At 39.0% G+C, this 27,306-nt stretch overlaps 2 protein-coding genes across 3 annotated transcripts in view; both read left to right on the forward strand.

The window, feature by feature from the left end:
• CHST9 (carbohydrate sulfotransferase 9) overlaps nucleotides 1-27,306 on the forward strand; it is a 257,048-nt gene that overhangs the window by 61,820 nt on the left and 167,922 nt on the right. The gene's annotated exons all lie outside the window — the stretch shown is intronic.
• LOC130831536 (small nuclear ribonucleoprotein E-like) lies at nucleotides 15,931-16,215 on the forward strand. Its single transcript, XM_057699748.1, has one exon. The coding sequence runs from the start codon at nucleotides 15,931-15,933 to the stop codon at nucleotides 16,213-16,215; it is 285 nt and encodes a 94-aa protein (XP_057555731.1).

Here is a 27,306-nt window from a genome sequence, read left to right on the forward strand (position 1 = left end):
TTAAAGCTCTTTATTGAAATATAATTGCTTTACACTCCGTACTAGCTTTTGAGGTACACCAAAGTGAATCATCTGTATTTATACATATATCCCCATATCCCTTCCCTCCTGTGACTCCCTCCCACCCTCCCTGTCCTGGCCCTCTAAGGCATCACCCATCATCAAGTTGATCTCCCTTTATTATATAGCAACTTCCCACTAGTTATCTATTTTGCAGTTGGTAGTGTATATATGTCTATGCTACTCTCTCACTTGGTCCCAGCTTCCCCTTTGCCCCCCGCCCCCCAGCCCCGTGTCGGGAGATTTTGATGTGGGTAGGGTGGTGGGGGAAGGAGAGGTCAAGAGGAAGAGTGGTCATTCTGATGAGACTGAAACTCCTTGGGAAGAACTGAGGGCCTCTTCCATGGCTAAGTGAATGGAGTCCAGTGGTGAAGGTGGTCCAAGGCAGTGGTGACTGGGGGCCACAGTGCATAGGTGAGCAGGGGCCCCATGGGGCATTGTGGGCTGCTTTCTCCACAGCCAGCTGTAGATCTGGTGTTGCTGTTATGTTGTTTTCTGTTTATTAAATCTCTTTTTAAAGTATTTTGTTAGTACTCTTACTTGGAAAGAGTTTTTGAGTCTGGCTTTGAAGTCAGACAGCCCAGGTTCAGATCCCCACACAGTCTGCAGATTCAAACTCCCTGATGTTGAGCTTTCCCAGCCTCTGTTTTCTCATCCATCAAATGGATTATTAATATTTGCTTCCAAAGCAGGTATAAGCATATTAAACAATGTAGGAGCACTTTGCATAAGGCCTGACGTGGGGTACATAAAATTTTTCCTATCCGAAATATCCAAGTAATTTAAAAATAGCATGCATTTTACACATATTATTTGACTATGTTCCTCATCCTTTGGTCATTTAAAAAAAGAGTCTTCAAAATTGGACGTCAAATGTTTGGTGGAAGTGAAGTCTAGGAACCAAATTTAAAAAGGAAAAAGGTATTTCTATTTACAGATGGCATGATCTTAAATATGGAAATCCACAAAAAAGATCAAATGAACTTGTAGAATGCAATCAATATACAAAAATAATTTGTATTTTCATACATTCAGTGAACAATCTAAAGTGAAATTAAGAATCCCACCTACAGTAGCATGTAGTGACCTAAATGGGAAGGAAATCCAAAAAAGAGGAGATATATGTATACGTATAGCTGATTCATTTTGCTGTACAATAGAAACTAACACACAACATTGTAAAGCAACTATACTCCAATAAAAATTAATTAAAAAAGAATAGAATATATTAATTAGATATATATATAGGGATATATAATTAGAATATATAATTAGGAATATATAATTGGAGGTAAACTATAAATTCTGTTATAACAGAAGAAATGCAAAATTTATACCCTGACTACAAACCAGTATTTAAAGAACTAATGACTTCAGGAACAGAGTCCTCTTCCACAAGAGATATTGGAGAGGTAGACTCCTAAATCCACTCTCCCCCAGATGAGTGGTGGAAATCAGACTGAAACTTGAATCAGAGTCACTGAAGCGTTTGTTAAAGCACAGATTGCCGGGTCCCACCCCCAGAGCTTCAGATCCTCTATGTGTCCGGTGGGGCTTGAGAACTGGCATTTCTAACAAGTCCCCCGATGCTGCTGCTGCTGCTGCTGGTCTGTAACCGCACTTTGAGAACGACTGGTCCAAGGTCACCATTGCCCTGGTTGTTCATGGGTGATGGGATGGCATCTGCTCTAAATTTAGCCCTGGAAACATGGGGATGTCTGCTGGAAGACATGACATACCTCATTGGGGAATGAGCAGTACCTACCCCCAGCCCCACCCTTTTCCCCAGAGACATTCTGTTTCTGGATGTGCAGCCTAGAAACAGCCGAGGCCATCTCGTGACCATCTGTGACCATGAGGGAACACGCCTCATCAGGATGCCAAGGCTGAGATGGCCAGAGCAGGGAACTGGAAGAAATTTGGGTCTGTGATGACATATGGCCCAGATGGTACCTGGCCTGGGGCCTGAGCTTCCAGTTATGTGAGAAAATAAATATCTTTATTGTTTTAGCCAGTTTGAGTTGGACATTTCTGTTCATTATAGCTCAAAGTATCCTAATTAATATAGAAATGTCAGAGAGCCTGAAACCTATAAAGAGAACAGAAAGATTTTAGGTAGAAAAAAAACCCCATCACACGCAAACAAGAGGACGTGTTAGACGCACGGTGTGAAGCAGGAGGAAACAGTAGAGCCCAGATCTAACTAAGTGGGAGAAAGCAAGGAGGCAAAGGCCAGGAGCAAAGTAGCAAAACAAAACTTTTTTCAAGTGGCAGAAATGAAACAATCCAAACCAAAAACTAGGCCATAAAGCTCTACACTGAACGTTTACAGTTTTGCAAACGGATTTACTTTAATGTGTTTAAACCCTGAGGCAAGAGCTCTGTCTTCCTCCATCTGCCTTCCCAGACCACCCTGGTAATAAATTACTCAACTCTGCTTCCACCTCAATAAAGAAAATTAGACTTCCCCATTTCTCTCCTCAGCCGGGAGCATGCCCTGCCGCTAATGGCTAAGACATGGAGCCCTAACTTCTCTCAAAGGTGCCAGGGGCTCAAAGGCTACGGTCCTGAACCTTCCCTGATTATGAAGAGAAACATCAAATTGTCAAACTCACCTAGGTAACCAGGGCACATCCTTGAGGTTAAAAACAAAAGTTGTCACAATCAATTGTAAAATTCACTAGGAGCCATTGTCAGACAGATGAAGTGGTGATGGTGAACTGATTCGGATAGAAAGTGATGGAAGTCAGGCAGCTGGCGTCAGCACCAATCAGAGTCTGGCACTGGAGGACCCGGCCGCACACATGGCCACATGCTCCCTTGGAATCAACAAGCTGTCAGGTCTACATTGGGACCGAACAATTAGATAAGAGACAGATCTCGGTTGGATTAGTCAAAGGCTTTGCATAGTCTTAGACTGTGGCCACATGACCCTTCTTCCCTAGTTCCAAGACGAGATCTATCCCTCAGTATCTTGCTGTCTAAATCCAAGGCAGAAATGAGCAACTTCTCAGCAAAATGTAAAAATCACCTTCACGCTATGGACAAATGACAATTGCCAGGGTAAATAGGGACATCAAATTCCAGGAACCAGTAGGCTCTGTCCCATGGGCTTGTAAGAGAAAAAAAAAGGTAGTTGTGCCTTGATTAAGGACTGACTTAATGAGATCCAGCTTTCGGGTGCCCAGAGGCCATCGCAGGTGTGGGCACAAATCTTGATACTGTAATATTATCTGCTTTCACATGCTCTGTTTATTTTCTACATAAATCTTGCTGTGTAGTGGGATTTACTAGAAACACTATTGGCATCTTATTATGAATACAACTCAAGACTTCTGACCTCCTCATCCTGTAATTATTCCATAGCTGCCTTGAGAATTATTGTATGATATTTTGGCATATTTATGAATGTAAAGCATCACTGTCCTATGTAGTGAGGACATAAAATAAAGATACTTTAGTTTTAAAATGTCTGGGAAAAATAAAGTTTCTGCCTGCTTGAACCTGATAAAGACCAGAATTGAAAAAGAAGAATGATTTATATATCCCAATATGAAATGCATTATTAGTAAGTATAATATCTTTATGTTACATCATATTTATAGTTAATAGTGATTTTTTTCTATTTGGTAGACTAAGAGGTAATAATAGGGCATAGTTTTTTCTACACTTCCCATGACTCCTTCCTCTCCTTTCAAGTTTTCCCAAATTATTCAGATACTTCTTGGTTAAAAAAAAAAGTGAAATAGTATTATCTTGAAAAAGAAGAGTATTCTTTGGAACAGAAAAATTCATATTTCTATTTAGATCCATTTTTCTTTTCACTTTTCCTTCCCCTCATCTATCTTCCATATATATTATTCATATATAATTTAAATATTTACCCATACTAGAAAAAGCTCACTTGCTTATTTCTATAAAATAAGATAAAGTTCACATCACTTTATATTCAAAGTTGTAAAGAACTATGACTTAACTGATGATTAAAAATCAAAACCAGGGAACGTTGAGTCTTAGCACTCAGCACATCTCCTAAGCAGGGACATGAGTTTGGAAGTAGCTCCAGCCACGGCTATGAGGGGGAGTCTAAACAGACAGGTGGGACATGATTACAAAGAATCATACAGGTCTAGTAAGGAATAATCAGTGGGTTTTCCAGGAAACATGGGATAGGTTAACAGGGGACTCTGGGAAGAGGCAGTAGGTAGGTGTCTGGTGGGTAGATGGTTGACATCAAGACATTTCAGAGAGAACTGCCAAGAAGTGTAAGACTTCAGTCTCTGAGGAACTGGAGAAATTGACAGGGGACCAAGAGAGACAAGTGCTGAGTGATGACGTGGACATGCGATTTGAATATACTACAACATAAAGCAGAGATGCAGGTGGTAGGGCACAGTATGCTTCATTCTTGTACACAGTCACCCTTCATCCAGACTCCCATCCCCCAAATGCAGCACATTTGGAAGGAGAGACATACCATTAGAATCAAGCCCTGAAGATGTTTATCAATTCAAGGTAAGTATATACTGAAATGACAGCAGAAAAACTGTGACTGTGCCTGTGGAATTTCCAATTTTCCTCTTCACCAGTACTGTGAGGAGTGGCGGCTGAGGACCACCTACAACCTGGAGCAGCAGCAGACACTTGGTTAAGAAGCATGTGATAAACCTGACATTTTCAGACTTTTTATCCCAGCTCCAGCTCATTATTGAAACCTGCATGTCCGCTATAGACTTGCAGCATCTGTTATAACTCCCTTCTTGTGAAATTTTAGAGGGCATTTAACTGACAAAATTGACTCATAAATAATGAGACCTTAGAAAATTCTCAACACGAATTTTCTGTGCTGTTCGTAAATAAAAACCAGGGAACAATATGGTACCCACGCAGCAGTACTATACAATGAACTAAAACTGGGCAACCCGTAGCTAGAGGAACTCTGAGCAGATCTCTTCTTTCTTAGACTAATTTTGATACTGTTGCAAAGGTTGTCTTCCTAAAATAAGTCCCCATCATACCACCGCCCAAAACTCCGCTAACTGTCCATTGCCTATAGACTAGAACACAAACTCCACAGGCAAATTTTAACATAATTCAAGGGGAAGCCACTATCTATCTTTCCAGAGCACTCTACTGTTCTTCTAATCATCATTAATGTAATTCCCCCAAGGACCGTCTGCCTTTCCTTCACAGAGGCTTTTCTCACCCATGGAGATCCTCTTTGTCTTTTTATGTCATCTCTAAGCCATACCAGTCAGTAGTTATTTAGCTTTGTCTTCAAATACATATCCACCCACTTATGCATATACTATCATAACCTACCCTGATATTTAAGTGTAACCGAAGTCCCAGGATTACTTTTTTCCTTTTGAATTATGAGAAAGATCTAGGTAATAAAAAGGTTATTTAATGGAAAAATTTGTCAACTGCTTTAGATAGTTGATAAATTGTCAGTCGTGGAATTTATGAAAATTAAAAAAAAGTTTTTAGTATTTCAGTTTTTTGACCTAGAACTTGCATAGTAAAAGGATGTTATGTAAATAAGCAATGCTTTAATCCCACATTTTTTACCATTAGCCAGAAACCAGACTATAAATATTAAATGTCTCATTCAGCATAGTTGGAAATATATGATCATATAGGCAAAATTTAGGAGAAAAGTTTTATTATACAAGTTAGTGTATTTTCCTAAGCTCATATGCAAAGTCTCAGAGAATAAGATGCTGTTGTAAGACAGAAATTACAAGCAAATGGGAACAAATTGGTTAAGCTGGTAGGTGAATTTATCCAACTCCAGTAATAACATTAACAAAATTAGAGGGCTAGTTTTCAAATAGAGCTAATCATTAAGAGGGGAAACTAAGAAGAATGATCCTTAGTTAATGATTTTCTTCAAAGTTTAGGCTCAGCGAATTTTACACTTAGTGTGGGGCTGTCTCTGCTTCTTCAGAGGCAAACAAAACTGCTGGAAAAATACACAATTCAGCCAATCAATACTGTGGGTGATGATACCAACCAATTACTAAGGACAATTCTGTGGCTGAGTTTCCTGGTTATTTATGTATTAATTAGTCTTTCAAAAGTTTGAGTTTCTAGCTACATGAATTGAATTTTGACATTCAATTTTATTTTTGTAGTTTTATGAGCAAAATAGCCTGCTTCTACTGAAGTAAAAATCTAAAATTTATGAAGTGAGTTGGAATGCTAAACTTTGGAGATATAGTTTTGAGAACTTGTTTCCATTAATATTTTGCAGTTTTCCTACATTTGAAAAATGTTTTATGCTACTACCTAGAAATCATATTCTAACTTTAAATTGTCAACTCTAGCACGTTGAATTTGAAATTGCAGGTTTTTATATTTATGAGGATAGAGGGCTAAAGAACATTTCTGATCCAAATAACTAGACTTTAAAAGTTTCTGTAATGTAATTCTGCACCTGTAATGCCACATGGACCAGGTTTTGCATTACATAATATTCAAAAAAGTAGCTCAAGAAATTAAAATAGAACTTCAGTATCAAATTGCATCTCTTACATGAAAGAGGTGCTAATTCATTATACCTGGTAATACTTCTCAAAAGCGCCTGTCCTCTCTCCTTTCTCCTCTGTTCTCTTCTCTTGAAGCTTGTGGCTGCTTGAGATTTCCTAATACACCAAACCTCTAAAACTTTCTTCCCATAAACAACATACATAACCCTTCTGTTTGTCCCTTGCTTTCTCTTGGTTCTTTATTTAACGAGCCTTTCCATCTATTCTCCGGATTCAAAATCAAAAAAAGTCCTCAGATTATTCTGGCAAAGACAGATCTCTTCTTAGAGAGAAATCAAGGGGAAGAAACTGATCAAAGAAAGATTTTCTTCCTTCCTTCCTCTTCTTCAAAGTAAGCAGAGAGTGGTTTTAGGAGAGGAAGAGGAAAAGGACCTTGAAAAACTCAAAATTAATAAATTTATCTGTGTTTTACAAACTTCGGTGATTCAAGACAAATGGAAGTCCGTGTTTATTTTCACAGTCATAATTTGTTTTTTTTCCTTAAAACATTCATTTATGTTACTAAGACCCCAAATGGTGTCTCCATTGCAGCTATTAGCAAGAAAAAAGAAAAAGGGAAAAAAAAAAGAAAGAGCAAGGAGGGAAGGGAAGAAAACAGAAACCTGGAGTTAAACCTCATTCCCATGTGTTACTGGAAGTTGACAGTTCCTTTGCTTAACATGAGTAGCAATTGCTTCTTTTATTCACTTAACAACTATCTCTTGAGTTCTTGGGTGCCTACTGTGGGTCAGACACTGAGTAGACATCCTGCTGCCTGAGATTCAAATGTTGGGCGAATTTCATTTTCCTTCAAGAAAGCAAGATGAAGGCATGGAAGAGAAGAATGCCATATTCTAGACAATTTCTGGATATAATTATTTGTCCTAATACGGCTCCTCTGCCCCTTGCTTCACCTTACTTGACAATATTTGATCTGAAAAATTTTGGAAAGTAAATGTCTTGATGGCACCATTAATCATCTTTTAAAGTTTAAATAAACAGTCAAAATCAGTAGAGATGATCCACTCAAGTCAGTAACCAACAAATACAGTTTTGAGACTATTTTAATGACATATTGCAAGAATCACCCTTTCTATGCTACGTTAATGCTTCCCAATAGCATCTCTTGCCTGAACAAAATTTGACTTTAACAGTAGCCTAAGGAGAAGGTCTTCATTAAAGCTGATTAGTTAGCACACAGAACACTAAAGGAACAACTTCTGATACAAATTTCTACCCGTGAAAAGTGGGCAAAGAGCCTGTACCAGTGAGGTTAGCAGAATGCAGGAAGTTTTGCATCTGTACACCAATCAGACACACAAACCCTTACTGAGATACCATGAAGGCTCACTCAATGCTGTGACCACATATTCTAGTATATTCAGTCCAGCTTCTGTAATTTAAAAGACCACCTTGGAAGGATGTGGAATTTAATTACATTACATGTAATGAAGTGTTTTTTGTTGGGTCCTCAGTGCAGTGCCTGGCTCTTAATAGGTGCATTGTGCATAGTCGTTGTGATGGTGGGTGTAGGGGTGAGGCAGTAATTAGCTTTAAAATGATAATAGTTATTCAAAGTCTGATAGAAAGAAAAATTTAAACGTCACATTTTGTTCAAGGAGCATTTCACAAAGTGTGCACTCAAGGTTTATTAAAATAAATTGTATTCTCAGTCCTTGTATCAGGTAGTATTGGCAAGTAAGGGATCAGTAAATCCTGGAAATCATGTAATAGTCAGAGTTCAGGATAATGAGCCTCTGGTTTCTTTGTACTTGTTACAGAAGTGCTTATAAACAGCCATGTGAAAGCAAGAAAAACACTAATCTCAATTATTACAGTAATGTATTGCCTTGAAGTATGTTAATGACCAGCAGTTGATGATTTAAAGAAATCTGTAATACAAAGGCCACTTGGCTTAACTCACCAAAGGCATCTATATACTCCCATGTAAGAAGTCCAAGATTTTTCAACAATTTTTTTATTGATTATAAATGATCATATCAAAGGATGAACTTGAATTTGGTCAACTCCACTCAAAGGGCCCTTTGTTTGGTCTTACACCTTTGTGAAAACCATCCCAGCCCCTTGCAGGTTATTTGCAACATGGATTATCATTCACCATTGTTTTTCTGATGTTGAGTTTCCAGTGATCTCAGTTGGGCTGCAGGAGTTTGTAAAGAGGGACCTGAGTGAGGCTTAAACCTTGTGCTTCAGCATCTTGAAGGGAGCAATGAGGCTAAAAGAGTGGTGCCACTTGTCCCCTGAGGCCAAGGTTAGCAGAGACTGATCAGTTGACAAAGGGAAATCCTGGTCAAGGGGCAGCCCAGAGTAGAGAGACAGAGTACCATGGGATACTGAGACCACAATTAGGCAATGGCTGTTTCCACTGTCTTGTCGCGTAAACTTGAGGAAACCACTTATTTTTCTCTTTCTATACCTCAGTTTACTCATCTTTGCAATAAAGGGAAAGGGCTAGAGAAGGTATCTCTAAGGTGCTTTCCAGACAGAGATTTCCGAGATTCTGTTCATCATTCACATGGCTATTTTCCAGTTATTTTTCCACTGTCTTTGTATACACTCAGTTGCAGACTTGGCCAACAACAGAACACGTTTGACTCCTATCACATTATCAGGACTAATGATTCCTCTTTTCAAAGAGACAAATACCCTTTATACAGACTGATAAGTGCTATACTTCTCATCACACTCAAGATAATCACAAATGGTACCTTACAATCCAGTACATTAAAAAAAAAAAAAGTGTGGAGTCCCAGCTAAACACCAGGGCAGAGCTTCGGCTGAAACAGACACAGTTCCTGCCCTCAATGAAGCTTTGATTCTGAGTTGGGGGGAATGGCAGACATTAAACAGATAATCACAGAAATAAATATTACACTTCGGGCCACTTCTGTGAGGGAATAGTCCAGGGCGCTATTCAAGTATATCCCAGGGGAAGCTAATCTCACCAAAAGGGACAGGAGTACTTTTAGGTGACTAGACTTATCTAAAGCCTAACATCAAATATTGATGTGATACTAATGATTGTCCAAGAAGTTGTTAATTATTATCTGACAGTATTCTATATTTCATCAGCAAAGAATGCTGCATCCTTACAGAAAAAAATCCACTGTTCAGGTTGGAGTAAAAATGACAATATAATCTTATTCCCTTTTTATGCTTAAGGGTAGTCAATTTCCAAAAATTAGTGCCACTGGACAAAAGTAGACTGAATCCCCAAGTAGGGAAAAATCACAGCCATTGTTTCTCAAGCATTAACTATCACAAAATTTTGCCCTAGCAGTGTACTAACACTTTTCCTCAAATTCATTTATATGATGCTTACTTACTCATCCTAAACAAAGATATCCATAAATTAGTACAAAAGTTTTTCTAGGCTAATTAGATTGTTTAATTGATTGTTAAAATGAGTATATATCTATGCAAATAAAACTTGGTCATCTGTGTATCTCCTAACAGTATCTGGAGTACCAAACTAAGAAACACTGATCGTACCCCATGGCCCCATATACAGACACAGACACAAACTGTCATATTGGAAAATTTTTTCAATTAATGTGGATAATGCATAAGCCCAGTTACAACTCAACATCTGTGCCTTTCAGCAGAGTTTTCTTTTAAATGTCCTTCATGAAGCCGTTTGTGATTTCCAAGAGATCCTAATTTAATCAATAAACAATTATAAAGAACCAACTGTGTAGTATGATTTCTCAATACAGTGATATCTGATCACTAAAGATTTGGAAATTTGGAGCTATTTTGACTTGACATGAAGACTAAGAGCATTTTATACCTTCAGTCTAAGAATATCCACACCAAACATAATTTTTCAATAATATGTTGAAATATAGAGTTTCTCAGAAAGGTAATTCAAAGAAAGCCTTTGCAATGGCAGTGAAAACCCTCAGGAATTCTGATAGCAGAAATGTCATTTACAATGGTTATCACCTATGTGGTGGATGCACAGATATTTAAGAAGAGGTGTTTAAAGCCAGAAAAATAATCTGTTTTTGTTTTTGTTTTTGTTTTTACCTCTGTGGAAGTGTTAGCTTCACTCTATGGTATTCAAAAATAATTATGCATGTAAAATAAGATAATTTCTTGAATTTTCAGTACTTTTCCCCATTTCTCTGAACAGCTTAATTGTGTTTTAGCTCTGTCTCCCGAATACTGTAACTAAAAATAATTTTTTTTTGAGTCACAAGCTTTGTGGGATAGGTTACATCTTACACAGTGATGTAGTTGGAGTTTAATAATAATTTAGAGATTAGTGTTTTCTAGTTACTTGAAAGCAAGGAAAATCAATTATATTTGTCTTTTCAGGGCTTTGGGTTCCTGTGTTAATAAATCACCAGAGATTAGGGCATGTAGAACAAGAGTTTATCTGTGCCTGGGAACCAAGTTTTCCTATAGTTCTCCTGATAAGTGTGCAAACTATTCTTAAAAGAGGTGAATTAAAGCAAGCAGTGTGCTTCATAGATAGAAAAATGTACCTGACTTGGCTGATAAAGGTTAGCTGCAGCAATCGCCTTTGTACCAAGCAATGGGAGATACTAGAATCAATTAGGATGCATCCTGGATTATGGCATGGGGTGTATTGGTTGCTGTTAAGGCTCCACACGTTGGGTCTGAATGATGTACTGTGGTTTCTTCCTGTTCATTTTAGCTGAAATTACTTAAAATCTAAAATCATTGGAAAGATATTTGAGGTCGCCATATTGATATTCCTTCACATGTTATGATTTCACATTTATTGCCTGTAGAATAGAAACACCAGGAATTTCACACATGACTGGTGTTTCATTCAATTTAATTTTAGTTAAAAGATTGTTCTATTGGTATTTATATCAGACTTGAGAATCATGAAAAAATTATAACAGCCATTGCTTTTCCTTCAGAGTAGCTCTTGTTTCTTAACTATAAATATGTGGTACACATTTGAAAACTCCTGGTCCCACTGTTTATCCAATGCTTTTTTAATGCTGGAAAACCAAGATTTGCACATTTCATATGCCCCTTAAAGTTGAGTTAGTAACCTTTATGTTAAAGGGAATCCACCCCCAAAATTATTTTATAATGTAAAGTAACCTGCATATTTAGTATAATAGATAGATTGCAAATCTTGGAAATAGAAAACCTGAGTTTTAGTTGTGCTGTAAAAATTGTATGAATCACTTCATCTTACTAGGATGCAGTTGTCTTGTCAGGCAACATAGTATATGGAAACGATCATGGGCTTTAAATCAGCAAACAGAGGTGTGAGTCCTGTCTTAGACACTTGCTAGCTGTGTGACCTTTGGTGAGCCACCTAACCTCTCTGAGGCTCATTTTGCTCATTTATAAATTTGCGGTTATAGATTGAACTTCACTGGGTTGCCATGAAGGTTAACTGAAATTTCAAAGTTCCAGGCATTGTGTCTGGCCCATAGCATAAACGTAAGACTTAATAGATCCCTTCTCTCTATTCCATTATCTCTAACTTCCTGAAATCCATATCTGTCATATTTAAAATGAAATGTCATCTGTAATTTCCATTGCTTACATTCTGTATAAATACACATCGATACCAAGATAAACATATTCATAAGAGGAGATTGCTAAATCCACTTAACAATTTCATAATGGAAACTGAGAACTCAGTCATAGGCATTTTGGTGCTGTCACTTTAATGTTATCACCTGGCAGACGAGGCTTCTAAATTTTTCTCATGTCAGTATTCATTATGAATTTTGGAATAGAAGAAGGGTCTTGTTTGACATATGTATATATTAAAGTGATAATAGCTGGAAATGGAGTACATATGGTTATAACTCAGCATATTAGCAACATGGGACGTGAAACAAACTAAAAACAAGTGAGAGTGAAGATTTTCTTTGAATAAGATTTTCTGTTTTATTTAACGAGTGTTCAGGAATTTTGTCCCCTGCTCCACACCCCCACGGTGAATGTGACGATGGTCCAGTTCTGTCAGGAGGTCTCAGTTTTTGATGATTATGTCTGCCCGCACCACGACTTTATTTTATCTTCTAGAGCAAATAAGACTTTTTTTTACTATGTATATTTAGTGCCCTATATACATTTATGAGAAACATACAAATAAAAATGGGAAAAAAAGTAGTTTCCATAGCATCCCTTTATTCTCCCAATGTGAAAATAAACTCCATTATATGATTAACCTAAAATCTACATGCTTCCATATAAGCTTCTTTACCTTTGATTCTGACTTAGCATCAAGAGAAAGAGTAAAGGCATTAGCCTTTTCATGTTTGAAGAGCATTATTTAATCACATCACAGTCTCTTTGATTAAAAAAAAAAAAAACCCCACAAAACAGAAAAGAGAAAAGAGAGAGAGAGAAAAGCAGAAGAAGGTCTTCTTTAACAATTATATGGAATATTGATGTGTTGCAAACAGCATGAAGTTGGAAACTGGAAAATTAACCATCTATTAAATGATATGTTTTAATATCAACTGAAATAATGACACTGTATTGCAAACAGTGGCTAAAGTGTAGCCTCTTCTCATCGCAGTGTACAGAGGTTCTCAAGGGCCGACTGGTACAGCCACCAGCCCACTGTCCTAGGCATTAAAATTCAGGAGGATTCTGAACCACAGTGCCAGGTCTGGGAGACCCTGCCTGGCAACTCCTCTCTGTAGCATCTTTGGAAACCTATGCATCTCAAACATGGCATTCAATTTAGGAGCAACCTGTAGAGATAGCCCCCTTTTATTCCTGACAGAAGTTTCCCAGCCTATAGGCATTAAAAAAAAGTGACAAAAGCTGGAAATGGAGTACAGATGGCTGCACCTCAGTATATTAGCAACATGGGAAGTCAAATGGGTGAGGGACAAAGGTGTAAATTATGGGTAAATGTAACTCGAATGGAAAGAAGACATTTCTCAGGAGTTTGTGTCCGTTAGCTTTGCCCAGTAGACCTTCCTTTTCAACCTCTTCATTGCTAATATGGTTTTCCTGTTTCCATATGTAAATTCCTCCCTGCTTTCATTTACTGTGGAGTTCAAAACTGTGTACACAGTAGTCGGCAAAATCCCGGGTATCACATATTCTGAGATGATGGGGGAATCATCACTCTTATAAAGTGGGAGCCTGCCATGTCATGTTATACTTAAAGGACACAAAAGCTTCCCAAGTCTTTGGAAATGAAGGGTCACCGAGCGGGAGGTCATTTGTCCTTTGAAGGGTCACCGAGTGGGAGGAATTGAAGAGCTGAAGGATCTCTAGCATGATTGTCAGGAGGTCGCCCATTAACACAGAGGTGACTTTGGGCTGTGTCTGGGACTGACAAGGGTGTTGGTAGGCTGCCGTCCCCCACTCACCACCCCCACAGATGCCATTCCCTAGGGGACTGCTGTGTACATTAGATTCCTTGGGAAGATAGAGGCTAGTAAAGTTATCTAGCTAAAGTTATTAGCTAATAATATTATCAGATACTCATGGTTTAATCCCAAAATTTATCATGCGATAATGTCCCTAGCAATTTAGTAGTATCTAGGGAGCGGGGGGGGGGGAGAGCAAGCACATATGAAGATATATTCACTAGAAGTTATGGTTCTGCACATTTCAAATTCCGATAAATTTGCAAAGCAGCATCTATTAAGAATATTGAAGTGAAATATGCCCAGTACACTTTCCTTATAAAAAGAAGGCACTCCGTAAATATTAAGAATGAGTGACTGAGTGACTCGTCCCAGTCTGCTATTGGAGAAACCAACCACAAGGGCAAGGACATTCAACAAAAGGGCAAAGAAGCTCATTTAGAAAGGTGATTTTGCCAGTGTTTCTGCAAATGTTGGGTCCAGATGAGCACTGAAAGTGACAGATACGGACAGCGGGGATGACAAGATGGAAACAAGCTTCCTGACACCTTCTTGAAGTAGTTTTTTCTCCTTTTCCTACCAGCTCCATGCTGACATTTCTGATGTCAATAAACATAAATTTTTAGAAGAGCCTGTGGGGAAGAGAATAGAGGCCAATCCAAGAAAGCTGACTTTCAGGTATCCCAGTAACGGTTCCGCAGTTTTATTACGGCGAGAGTAGAAAGCGTGGAGGGCTCCCACTCTCTTTATAGACTTACTTTCAAGACAGCGTAACACACACTTCAATTCCTGCTTCATGTAATAGACATGCTCTCCATGAATCACTTTTTAAGGGTCTGCTTTCTGTTCCATTTAAACCTTTTACAGAAAGTTTAAGAGACCAACCAGCACATTTTAAGAGCCCTCACATTCTGGTTAAGCAAGACTATCCAGCTCTCATATTCTGACACCTTCCCTTTCTTTACAGAGACCCTTGCAAAAACTCATTAGAGTCTTACTTTATTCACCTGAGTATTCATGAAGACTTTGAATCTCTGAAATTGTATAAAGTATACGCCCTTTATCCACCTCTAGGCTTCTTCAGAGCTTCTCATCAGGAAACAAGTCAGAAATTATTTTATAATTTTTTTAAGTAATTATCACCTTTATTAAAAAACACTGTGTTTCAGAATGTGGTTTCGTTTACTATAAAGCACACTAGCTTTACAGTCTGATAAGCTGGATTCAAATCCTAAGTCTGCCGCTTAATAGCTCTGTGACCTTGGGCAAATTATGTAATCATTTTAACCCTCAGTTTTCTTATGTTTTAGAAAACTCTTTCAATTACTGTTAGAATTCAATGAGGTGATACTTATAAAGGGCCAGGCATAAAGAAAGCACTCAGTAAGGAGTACTATTACGCTTAGATTTTCTTGAGTAGTTTTAGGGAATTCCAAATCAATTTGCTAGAAACCATTTTCCCCAAGCTAATTGGTAAGGGCCAATTCACCAAATTTTCAGCCCAAGAAAAATTTACTTTAAACTCTTATATAGATATTTTAGACCAGGTCCAGGACAGGTTGCACAGCCAGATGCAGGAGTTGGAGCAAGTGTAAGGGCAGATAGTAGAGCACAGGTGTAGTGGGGACACATGAGACCAGAGGCAGAAGTTCCAGAAATTCTAGACATCTGAATTTTGAAACATGCCAAGTAGATATTAGCTAAACCGAACTGATGATCCAGTGCAAAAAGAGGTTAAAGAGACGTGATGAAATTAACACTTGGGGAAAAATTGGCAAATTGGTCATTCGACAGATTGATTTTTGGTGAATTGGCTTTGTGTAGATTAGTCATTTAGCAGATTGCTCTGCTTCTCTGTGAGGCCTGTTTTTCTAACAAATAGAGAATGAACATTTTCAGTCAAATATATCTTTAAAAAAATTATTTGTCTTAGGTTGCTTTTTGAAGTAGTGTGTGGGTTAGTGTGGTCTTTGTGAGCTTCAACCATGACGTACGAGGGCTGGGGCCAGGGCCAGAAGGTGCAGAAGGTGATGGTGCAGCCCATCAATCTCATCTTCAGGGACTTTCAAAATAGATCTCGGATTCAAGTGTGGCTTTATGAGCAAGTGACTATGCGGATAGAGGGATGTATCATTGGTTTTGATGAGTATATGAACCTCATATTAGATGATGCAGAAGAGACTCATTCTAAAACAAGGTCAAGAAAACAGCTGGATCGGATCATGCTGAAAGGAGATAACATTACTCTGCTCCAAAGTGTCTCCAACTAGAAATGATCAATGAAGTGAGAAATTGTTGAGAAGGCAATATGTTTTGGTTTTTAGCTGTCCTTTGTTAGAAGTGTAGTTCTAAAACATTTATTCATATTGTTTTGCTCGCCTTTATGTTATTACCAGATGACAATAAATGCTGTGGGATTTTTTTATTAAAATATTTACATTGTTAAAAAAATTATTTGTCTTAGAAATAAAAAATAGTTTATCTCAGAAAAATGCCTCTTCAGAGATAATGGAATTGTGAGTTAGTGCATGTATATCAGCTGTGTAATACAAAAATAAGTGTTTCACCCCACCCAAAGCTTGCCTGTGCTTGGTCTCTCTCAGAATGTGCCTTGAACAGTTCATGACAAAATAAGTTATAGCTGATGTTAAATTCTAATCATGTGTAACAAGCTCATCACAGTTCTACGTATGAAGATGAGTGGTAAATAGAAAGAATACTGCATTACTTCTTTTTGATATCTGTTTATTCTTTTGTTGGAGTATTATTGCTTTACACTGTTGTGCCAGTTTCTGCTGTACAATGAAGTAAATCAGCTGTATTTATGCATATGTCCCCATACCCCCTCCCTCTTGAGTCTCCCTCTCACCCTCCCTATCCCACCCCTCTAGGTCATCATCAATCATCGAGTTGATCTCCCTCTGTTATGCAGCAGCTTCCCACTAGCTATCTGTTTTACATTTGGTAGTGTATATATGTCAGTGTTACTCTCTCACTTTGTCCCAGCTTCCCCTTCCCCCCTACCACGTGTCCTCAAGTCTGTTCTCTACATCTGCATCTTTATTCTTGCCCGACCGTTGGGTTCATCAGTACCATTTTTTTAAATTCCATATATATGCGTTAGCATATGGTATTTGTTTCTTTCTTTCTCTCTGGCTTACTTCACTCTGTATGACAGACTCTAGGTGCATCCACGTCTCTACAAATAACTCAATTTCATTCCTTTTTATGGCTGAGTAATATTCCATTGTATACATGTGCCATATCTTCTTTATCCATTCATCTGTTGATGGGCATTTAGGTTGCCTCCATGTCCTGGCTATCGTAAGTAGTGCTGCAGTGAACATTGTGGTACATATTTCTTTTTGAATTATGGTTTTCTCCAGGTATATGCCCCGTAACAGGATTGCTGGGTCATGTGGTAGTTCTATTTTTAGTTTTTTAAGGAACCGCCATACTGTTCTCCTTAGTGGCTGTACCAATTTACATTCCCACCAACAGTGCAGGAGGGTTCCCTTTTCTCTGCACCCTCTCCAGCATTTATTGTTTCTAGATTTTTTGATGATGGCCATTCTGACTGGTGTGAGGTGATACCTCATTGTGGCTTTGATTTACATTTCTCTAATGATTAGTGATATTGAGCATCTTTTCACATGTTTGTAGCCATCTACATGTTTTCTTTGGGTAAATGTCTATTTAGGTCTTCCATCCATTTTTGGATTGGGTTGTTTGTTATTTTGGTATTAAGCTGCATGAGCTGCTTGTATATTTTGGAGATTAATCCTTTGTTAGTTGCTTCATTGGCAAATATTTTCTCCCTTTCTGAGGGTTGTCTTCTTGTCTTGTTTATGGTTTCTTTTGCTGTGCAAAAGCTTTTAAGTTTCATTAGGTCCCATTTGTTTATATTTGTTTTTATTTCCCTGATTCTAGGAGGTGGGTCAAAAAGGATCTTGCTTTGATTTATGTAGAGGAAAACGTAGGCAGAACACTCCAATATCTATTTAAACAAGCTTAACACTTCCTCCTACATGAGTTGATGAGGATATAGAGCTATCATTCTTCAGATTCAATTTAATATCTTGCCTTGAAGCTATCTCTTCATACAGGTTCTATGTTTGTCTAAGAAGCCTTCATCATCATTTGGGTTGCAAATAAGCAATACCATATGATTTAACAACCTTTCCAACATTTCATCCAACACACCTACCAATGAAGCATGATATTGTTTCACCCTGAAAAACATCCATTCCCTAGAAGGTATGTGAAAATCTCCTGGTTCCTAGAGGGATTTAAACAACAAATTGCACACAGCACACAAAATAAACATTTAGAGAAAATTCTCTGGAGCTTGAGTGCCCTTTCAACTGGACATATCAAAGCCTAAATGTGTTCCTCTTACACTGTCATCTTGCTCCCTCAGGCAGAAAGACTCCTGAGGTTGTCTTTTCTCTGCATATTGCTAAAACTTCAAGTAAATGACAGTAGGGACTGGCTGTGAAAAGCTTTTGAAATTTTTGCCCAAAAGTTTTGCTTAGAAATTGGCTTGCTTTGAAAAATTAATCCCAGTTCCTGCATAGTGTAATTCACCCGTTAATTTTATTTTTCAGTTTTATCGTCATTCACAGGATTGAGACAGGGGAAGTGCCACATTGAGGACAGGGAATCAGCTAAAAGGGCTAATGGACCAGTTGGATGGTTATTGCCACAGAACATGCTTGGAAAGATAGATGCACGGCTGGAGAGGAGCTTGCACGTACTTGGGTGTGGTAGAAACATAGTCTGCACATTGTATGTTTTTCCACCCGATATTTTCCTTAATGTGAATCATTGCTAGATCTGAGAATTATCTGCTAGTAGGATAAGTTACTGAAGTTAATAAATTGTCATTTCGTTCATGCTTAACTATAAAACATAAACATTCTGATAAGTTTTTCAAATATCTATTATTATGACTATGCCAAAAAGCAAATTTTCATTATCTACTTATTTAAATATGTGAGTGTCCTTTGTCTTAATTCTTTTGAAATCCTGTTCTGTGAGATGTGTTAGTATTTAGCATATTTTGTGAGGTCCACTTTTAAGGGAAACTTGATAGATCTTTTGTTAGAGCTGCATTTCTAGTAACTTAAGAACCGATTACCCCCGGAGGGAGCATTCAGACTGACTGATAAACACGTTACAGGTGACTTTAGGATTAAATCTCATCCTGGGACAGAAAGCTCCCGTTTATATTTTTAATTAAGTACAGGCTTCTGTCCTTTATTTGAACCTGAGAGGTATCATGTAGCAGGAAGTTTCAGCTGAGCAGTGTATTTTCACCCAGTTCCACTCTGCAAACAAGACAAGAGAATTCACACAAGGTGTGCTTTCAGCCTCTGGCCTGTGCATAGTGTCTTTAAACTCTTTCGTAGCATTTTTTTTTTCATTCCAGGACCTTAGGCAAACAGGAGAAACTGGATAAAATATTAAGAAAAGAAATACCACCACACCTGAATCTCATTCATTTATTACACTCTTGAGGTATATACTAAGTGTGAGGAGCAGAATCCAGCACCCAGCAGACATAGAGCTGCAAAGATAAAGCCCCTGCCCTCAGAAAGCATATCATCCAGGAGAGTGGGCAAGTCCAAGAGGCTCCTCACAGGACAGTGATGCCAAGTGCACACACTGCTTCATGCTGTCTAGCGGCTCAGAGATGGAAGGAGGCACTCTTCTACCATCAGAGGATGAGCAGTCCTCTGAGAAGAATTGCTCCATCTTTTATCTGCTGTTGATTTGATTCTTGAAAAAGTGCCCTTTCAGGTGAGTCCCTCAGAATATACTCACCAGCGTTCTGTCTCTGATTCTTTTCTCTTTTCTTTTTTTCCTTTTTCGACGGTCTTTCCCTTCAAGCCACCCTTGTGGCTCATACTGTGACTCCTAAGGAGACTAATTCCAAACACTACCCTGATTTTTCTCCTAAATTTCACCTCGTCATTTCCTGGTCATCTCAGTCAGCTGTTGCCTTAAACTCTTCAGATTCGTGGAGCCAAGAAAGAAGTCATGATCACTCCACGTGGAACCTCCACCTCCGCACCTTTGTGTTTTATATCTTTTATGGCTGTCTTTCTGCTCACCCCACACTTCCAAGTGGAGCTTCATCCTTGACTTCTCTTTAGGTTTTTCTCCCAACTTCCCTCCCCACCCCCTCCTCCATCAGTCAGCTGAAAAGGCCTCTTTACCCAGCTCCCATATGTGGCTGATCTTCCCACTGTACATGACATCCTCTCTGCCCAAGAGGATGTAGTCAGTCATCATGCCCTCCGTGCACAGTGCCTGCCCCCATTAATTCATTTATCAGATATTTGCTGAGCATCTATTGTTTGCAAATCATCATGAGGCATTGAGTATACAAAAATGAAAAAAAAAAAAAAAAGGGAAGAGTTTCTTAGAAGACAAGTACTCTTTCTAGTGAGAGAGGCAAGTAATTAAAGTATTTTTTAACATGATGAGAGTACCATCTCTGCTTAGGGCATCAAAGAATGTGTCCCAAAAGAAGCGACTCTTAAATTTTAAAGGGTGAGCAGGCGTCAACCAAGTATAAGAGGAGGAAATGGCATTTCCAGGTGAGGAACAAATCAGGGAAAGGCAGGTATTACCTACGCAAGTTGAGATTTTTCCAGTCAGTTGGTGACCCATCTCTTCCTTCTCTGAACTTCCATAGGACTGGAAAGCTACTATGCCTTGTTGTATGGTTATTGTAGTATTTACCAGCTCCTGCCTAGATTACAGGTTTTAAGGGTAGAGACCGTGTCTCAGTGTCTGAACTCACTGTAACACTTATACCCAGGTCACTTTTGTGGTAGGCTAAATGATGGCCCCAAAGATGTCCATATGGTAATCCCCAGAACCAGTGAATATGCTGCCTAACATGGCAAAAAAGACTTTGCAGATATGACCTTGAGATGGGAAGGTAATTCTGGGTTATCCAGTTAATTTTTGATTACCCTGGATAATCACAAAAGTCCTCGCAAAAGGGAGGCAGGAGCCTCAGAGTCTGCGGAGATGTAGGGACAGAAGCAGAAGTCAGAGCAGTGTGACTTTTGACTGTGAAGAGGAAGGAGGGTCCATGAGCCAGGGAATGTGGGCAACCACCAGAAGCTTCAAAAGGCCAGTGTCCTCCCACAGAACCTCCTGACGCCATGCAACTCTGCCTGCAGATTTTAGACCTCAGAACTGTAAGATAATAAATTTATGTTGTTTTAAGCCACTGAGTTGGTGATAGGTTGTTACAAGAGCAATAGGAAACTAATAGTGTTTAATATTCATACCTGTTGTATAGGTCATGGCATGATTTTTAGTATTTTCTCCTGTATTAGCATGGCAGTTGTAGAATCATTTTTTTTTTTTTTAATTTTTGTGGGAATCCTAAATGTAACAACCACTAGATTGTGCTGGCTTGAAAAAGTAAAGCAAATGCACAATTTTCATCATACAAATTTTAGTCATCAAAGAGGATTAAAAAAGAGAACTGATGAGAATTCCAGCTGTTGTGATAAAGGCACTTTCTTCAACTAACGATATCCTTTACTTTGGAAGTTAATTTTAAGAAAAACTTCTCTGGGTGCAATTATCAGAAAACGTGAATTTTTACTAAAGGTCCCATAAAATACCATCCTACATTTATCTGTAACTAGCTCTGTAGTTTAGTGCGTGAAGATAATATTTCACGTGCATTAAAAATCTCTTAATGTGTTCCAAGAAGAGAGTCCATAATCTGTTTTGATAGGTGTTGGTAGACAGTGAAAATGAACATGAGGTCAAGTGCAAACATTAGCTGCAGGGGTCAGGACAGGGGTCAGAGCACACCCAGAGGCTTTGCCACTGACAGGCGGTGGAAACAAACAGTTAGGAAAATGCAAGCCTATATAGGGCTCGGTCTAGGAAGTGAGCTACCCGAATTTAGTCCTAACCTTTAATGAGCTATACTGATGCAAGATTCACAAATACAGTCCATCCTCATTATTTTTGGATTCTAAATATGCAAATTTGCCTACTTGCTAAAATTTATTTGTAATCCCCAAATCAATACTTGTGGCACTTTGACAATCACACGCAGACGAGCACAGAGTGGCAAAACTTTGTGTCACGCGATGCATATGTTCCTAGCTGAGGTCAAAGAAGGCCACACCCTGCCTTCTTGTTTCAGCTCTCCGACAGAGGTGACCAGAGGATGGAGACCAAAGGGGGCACTGCACTCTAGTGCAGGAAGCTCTGGCTCTGGGGTCAGTCGGATGAGGACTGAATCCCCACTTTGGCACCTGCTTTGGGGTAGCCTCAAACAAGCCACTGGACACCTCCCGAGAACCAGACTCTGGTCCAGCTCTGTTTCTCACTTGTACAAACAGTAATGAACAAAATAATGAATTCCTTCTACCATGGCGTATTGTTTTTCATCTTTATATGAACAAGATACACTATTTACTTATTGTTTTTAAGTTATCAAGTTGCAAATTTTTTTCCAATATTACATTTTAGACACATGAACTTAAAAATATGCAGACTTCACAGAGGTATAATCACTTTACCACTCCTCACTTTCCCCAAAGAAGTTTATTTCTTTGTTGCCATAGAAATCTCCAAACCAAGGCTCCTCCCCCACTATCCACAGCATAATTTATCATGAAATGATTTTTGTTTCCAAGATTCATTCAATAGGATTGATTAGGCACTGTGGTGAGTGCTGTGGAAGATTCAGATGAGGAAGGTATTTCTCCTTCTTACCAAAATATTTATATCGCTTGGAGGGAAATTAAGTGAATGTACAGAAAAGAAAAAGAAAACTATATGATCACATACATACAAGTATATTGAAGTCTATGTGTTTCGTCTCTAACTTAAAGTATTCCAAGAGCACGTCAAGAACCTGCAAATCAGAACTTTAACCATTGGAATTTTCCTTGTTTTTCATCCATTTTGTAATTAAAATTACCATAACTCCTCTCGTTTCTATCAATGTGAAGGATTCTGAACATTGGTAAAGATGAAGGGAAAAAAAAAAGCCACCACTGGCGCCACCAATGACTAGAAGAAAATTTGTTCCAAAGTTTCCATACAGATGAGTCAATAAACTCTAGCTTGGTAGGTTAAATGAACCGTGTGAAGCTATAAATTCAGAATTTTATGCACCTCCTAAGAAAGTGGTATAAAACATAGATGGACTGCCTCTTCCAGTAGAGTGAGAACTCCTTGATCAATGTCTGCAGTTATGCTCTGTATTAAGGCCACTAGATTCTGTTTGATGAATCACCGCTGCTAAGGGCTAAATGTGTGGCTAAATGATTGGCTCCCCTTTCTTTCTTTCACCTCCTTCCCCCTCATCGGGCATGTAGCTCTCGTCTCCTTTTCCCATTGTGTACAGAAAATATGGAACAACCTCTGTACTAAGTTTTCTGTCCGACACCTTATTGGCCTGATTTGTGGGTGAAAGAGTGATTGGTGCCGAGGACTCGAAGCTTACACAAAGGACCCATATCCTTAACAGAATGACATTTGCAAGACCCCAAGGTCGTGCACAGGGAAGCATGGGGTCCCTTGTGTTAACAGCAGACAGAATGTCTATTCTGGGCTTGGTCTGCTAAACACAGACAGAACCCCACTGGCTTTAAACAGGAGCTGGTACAGGACTGCAGGCCTGAGAAGGGCATTGGTTCATTCTGATGTCTTTGGCATTGGGTTCTTGGTTGCCACGCCGACCCACACCTGTCCCCGGGTTCACTTATTGGTCAGGTCCCAAAGCATTCCAAGCATTCTCGAGACTTCCTCTTTTGAATATAATTTTTAAATGGAACCTTTGAGGCCTGTAAAAGCTGAGCCTGTTAGTGAACCAGTATTACACACACACACATTCGTTAAAAACAAGCTGGCCCCTTAAATTAGATAGGGCAGTTGCTGCTACTGCTTCTGGAATTGTCCCATATCAAAAAGAGCCTAAAATGTCTAATTATGGTGTTTAAACTCTCAGAAATTTAATCCTTTTCAAATAGAGTCTATTGCCTTGAAATTGCACATTTAGTGAAGGGAGCTGAGTCCTTCTACCAGAGTACTTCATGAAGGTTGAGAAATATCAGATTCAATAATTTATCACCTGGATACCACATACTTTGAAGTTGAGGACACGGTAACGGCAGTAATGACACGGTAAATTATGTTACCATGGCAGGACAGCCTCCAACGGCTGCCCGGGTTTCAGCTCTGTGGACGTCACATCTTTATCAGGGCCTGGGTCAGAGGGGTGTGGCGTTGGCACAGGTGTTAAAATTGTTTGATCTCATGAAATTTTATAATTTGCTTGGATTCAGGCACCCATGACAATCTTTTAGGTGCCATAAGAAATCCTTAAATATGGCAGATCTTTAAATATTTAGGTGTTCTGTAATTAATTTTAGTCATTCTCTTACCGTACATTTGAGAAGAGTCTTTTCCAACTCTGACAGGATACATAAGAAGTTTTGCACTTGCAGGAGTTGGTATGTGTTTGGAAGAGCTACTTCATCGTTAGTCACTGACGCCTACTACACGAGATGTTAAAACTTTGTTAGAAACAAAAAAAAAGCACTCCTGGTATAGTCTAATTTTACATGTTATCGTGGTCCAATAATCTATGTGCTCATGAATTTTACCTAAAAAGGATAAGTGAAGTAAATTTGGAAGAACATCAGATCATTTGGAGTCAGATAGGATGTATTCTAGTCAAAGCGGCAGTTGCTGCACCAATTTGGGGGGCAATTTATTTTTATGTATCAATGATCTACAGTCTATATTTTCTAGCCTTTAAAAATTAAAAAAAAAAATGGTGGGTGAACATTTTCTTTAATGCATTATTTTTATTACTTATATTCAAAAACTGTTATAGCTGTCAAATCTTATATGTTACTGTGCTCTCAGTATATAAATATATGATTTACATATGTATTAGATATTGGATAGTATTATATACAACTTATTATACTATATATACTATGTACTATATTATATAGTCATATAATTACATATAAAGTATGTATTATATATTAATATTATTTATCTTACATTAGGATTTAATAAACCTTATATATTGATATACTCTTCCAACCTCAGCAATATATTAAAAACCAGAGTGTAATAATTGTTGCTTATGCAAAGCTAGGAACAGAAAATAGCATCTGGGTTTCGTACAAGTAGAATACCAGCATCAGGACACAAACCATCCAATCCTGTTATCCAGAGGCAGGCTAATAGCACTATGTGAATGTCAGAGTTTGGAGTGTGGAGGTGGAGGTCAGGAAGGTGGGAATCTTTTGTGGTCATCACCTCCGAGAGAAAGTCACAATTCTTCAGATGGAGAAAGGATAACTGTTGATTCCATTCTATTCATTTCTACAAAAGAACACACAAAAACTCACACCTCCAGGCCATTTTTTAAATACCAGTTTGTTATGTCAGTCTGATTAAGTTGAAAGCATTTTTATAGTTTTGTCTTTGTTTAAAAACACATACCAGTCATTAAAGACTCCCTCGTTTACTAAACAGATAGTATACATATGGATTCAGATATTCAGGGTAAGTTATAAAGAAGAAAATGAGATGAATTTCAGAAAATATTCTTCAAGCTAAGCTGGCCAAAATAAATCACAGTTTTCAAAATAACATACCTCTTGGGAGAAAGTTGCCTCCATGCCTCATAACTTAAGGATGTTAGTCTCATAAACTTACACACATTTGAAGGGAATGGTAAATAGCTAGGTGTCATATTCAAAAGTGCTAGGATAAAATATGAATATCTGTGTTCTGTTCTTAACTTTGTCACCAAATACGCTACCTTGGACAAGACAAAGTGGTTCTGTGTCACAGTTATAACTCAGTTTTGAATTATCAAGGATGAATTATACCTGCACCTCCTCATAGAGTTGTGGACACAACTGAGATTAGAAAAAATAAGACAAGATAATAAATGCGAACCCAGAGAAATAGAAAATATGATGGGCTGCCCTGTATATAGGAAAAAAAAATAGATTCAGTCATGAAAAGTAAGTAAAATAGTGTTGAAAGATATACAAAATGTCAGAAGCCACAAATAGCTTCCTGGGGAGGAGGACCACAGAGGGAGTAGAAGTCAGTGAGCTGCAGTGGTGACTGAATCCTGGTCAACCCAAGGGGGGCTCCCTTGCTCCTCCTTCCTGCAGCGCCCTCTCTGCTTCAGCCCTAGTCACCCTTCTAAGTCACCCCTAGGAACTTGCCTGTCGGGGCTCCTGTCTTCTCTCTAGTCCCAGTGCTGGTTTTCCTGTCTACCTGTCTCTAATGACGTGCCGCAGAGTTAATTACAGTCTGAGCTACTCAGTCTGAGGCGTCTGCTTCCCCGCTGAGACCCTGTACCTGCCCTGCCCCTTGACCAGGTGCTCCCCTTGTTCTCGCCTAACTTGTTAAACCAGCAAGGACATCTTTCTCAGGCTGTGCTTGTCTCCAGTCTCCCAAGGAGATCATGGAAAATCTGTGAACCAGGTCTCCACTCCACCTGGCTAGTCCTGTTCCTCAAATGCTGGGGCCTCGCGTGTCCCCTGCTGATTGGAATTCTCAGAGCATTGTGAGACAACCATTGTGAATTCCAGCTTCCTCATCCAGCTGTGAACTTACCCTCAAGCACAAAGTTCCCATTGCTGGTGAGAGGAGGCCCCGGGTGCTCTTTCTAAGCTAGTCACCGGGTGATTTAAGACAGTGCTTCTCAAACTTCACTGTGCTTACCAATTACTTAAATCCTGCTAAAATGCAGTTTCTGATTCAGTAGATTCTGGAGTGTGGCTTGAGATTCTTCACATCTTATGAGTTCCCAGGTAATGGCAATGACCATGTCCCCTACACTTTGAGTTGCCACTCTAGGCAGAGTTGGGTTGAACCTCTCAAACAGAAAGAGAGCCCCCTGCAGGAGCAGTAAGTACACTTCTTATGGAAAGCTGCCAGCCACTCATTCCATCAGTTGCTCTAAGGCTGTAAACTGGACCAGAGCCTTCTGCCAAGGCTGGGGTTAAAGCAACACCGCCTGTTGTATCTGTTAAGAAAAGAGCTGTCCTTCTCTGCCAGGGCGGGCTGGTTTGACTCCCTGAATCTCATCACTGTGGGTTTGGGTCCAAGTGAGGCTGAACATCTGGCCAAGCAGGACTGGCTGATCTGTGAGGCAGGGTGTCAAGGCTGTAAGTTACAGGTGACATGTATGGACACCCAGGTCTGCAGCTTCAGCCTCTGCACCTCAGATATCCCCTTACTGACTTAAACCATTTCATCAGCTATGGTAAATATTGCCACAAAGTTGCTAAGAAGAAGCCCTCTGGCATTTAAAGGGTCTGCCT

Source organism: Hippopotamus amphibius, chromosome 11 (genome assembly GCF_030028045.1).
Source record: "Hippopotamus amphibius kiboko isolate mHipAmp2 chromosome 11, mHipAmp2.hap2, whole genome shotgun sequence".
Lineage (NCBI taxonomy): Eukaryota > Metazoa > Chordata > Mammalia > Artiodactyla > Hippopotamidae > Hippopotamus > Hippopotamus amphibius.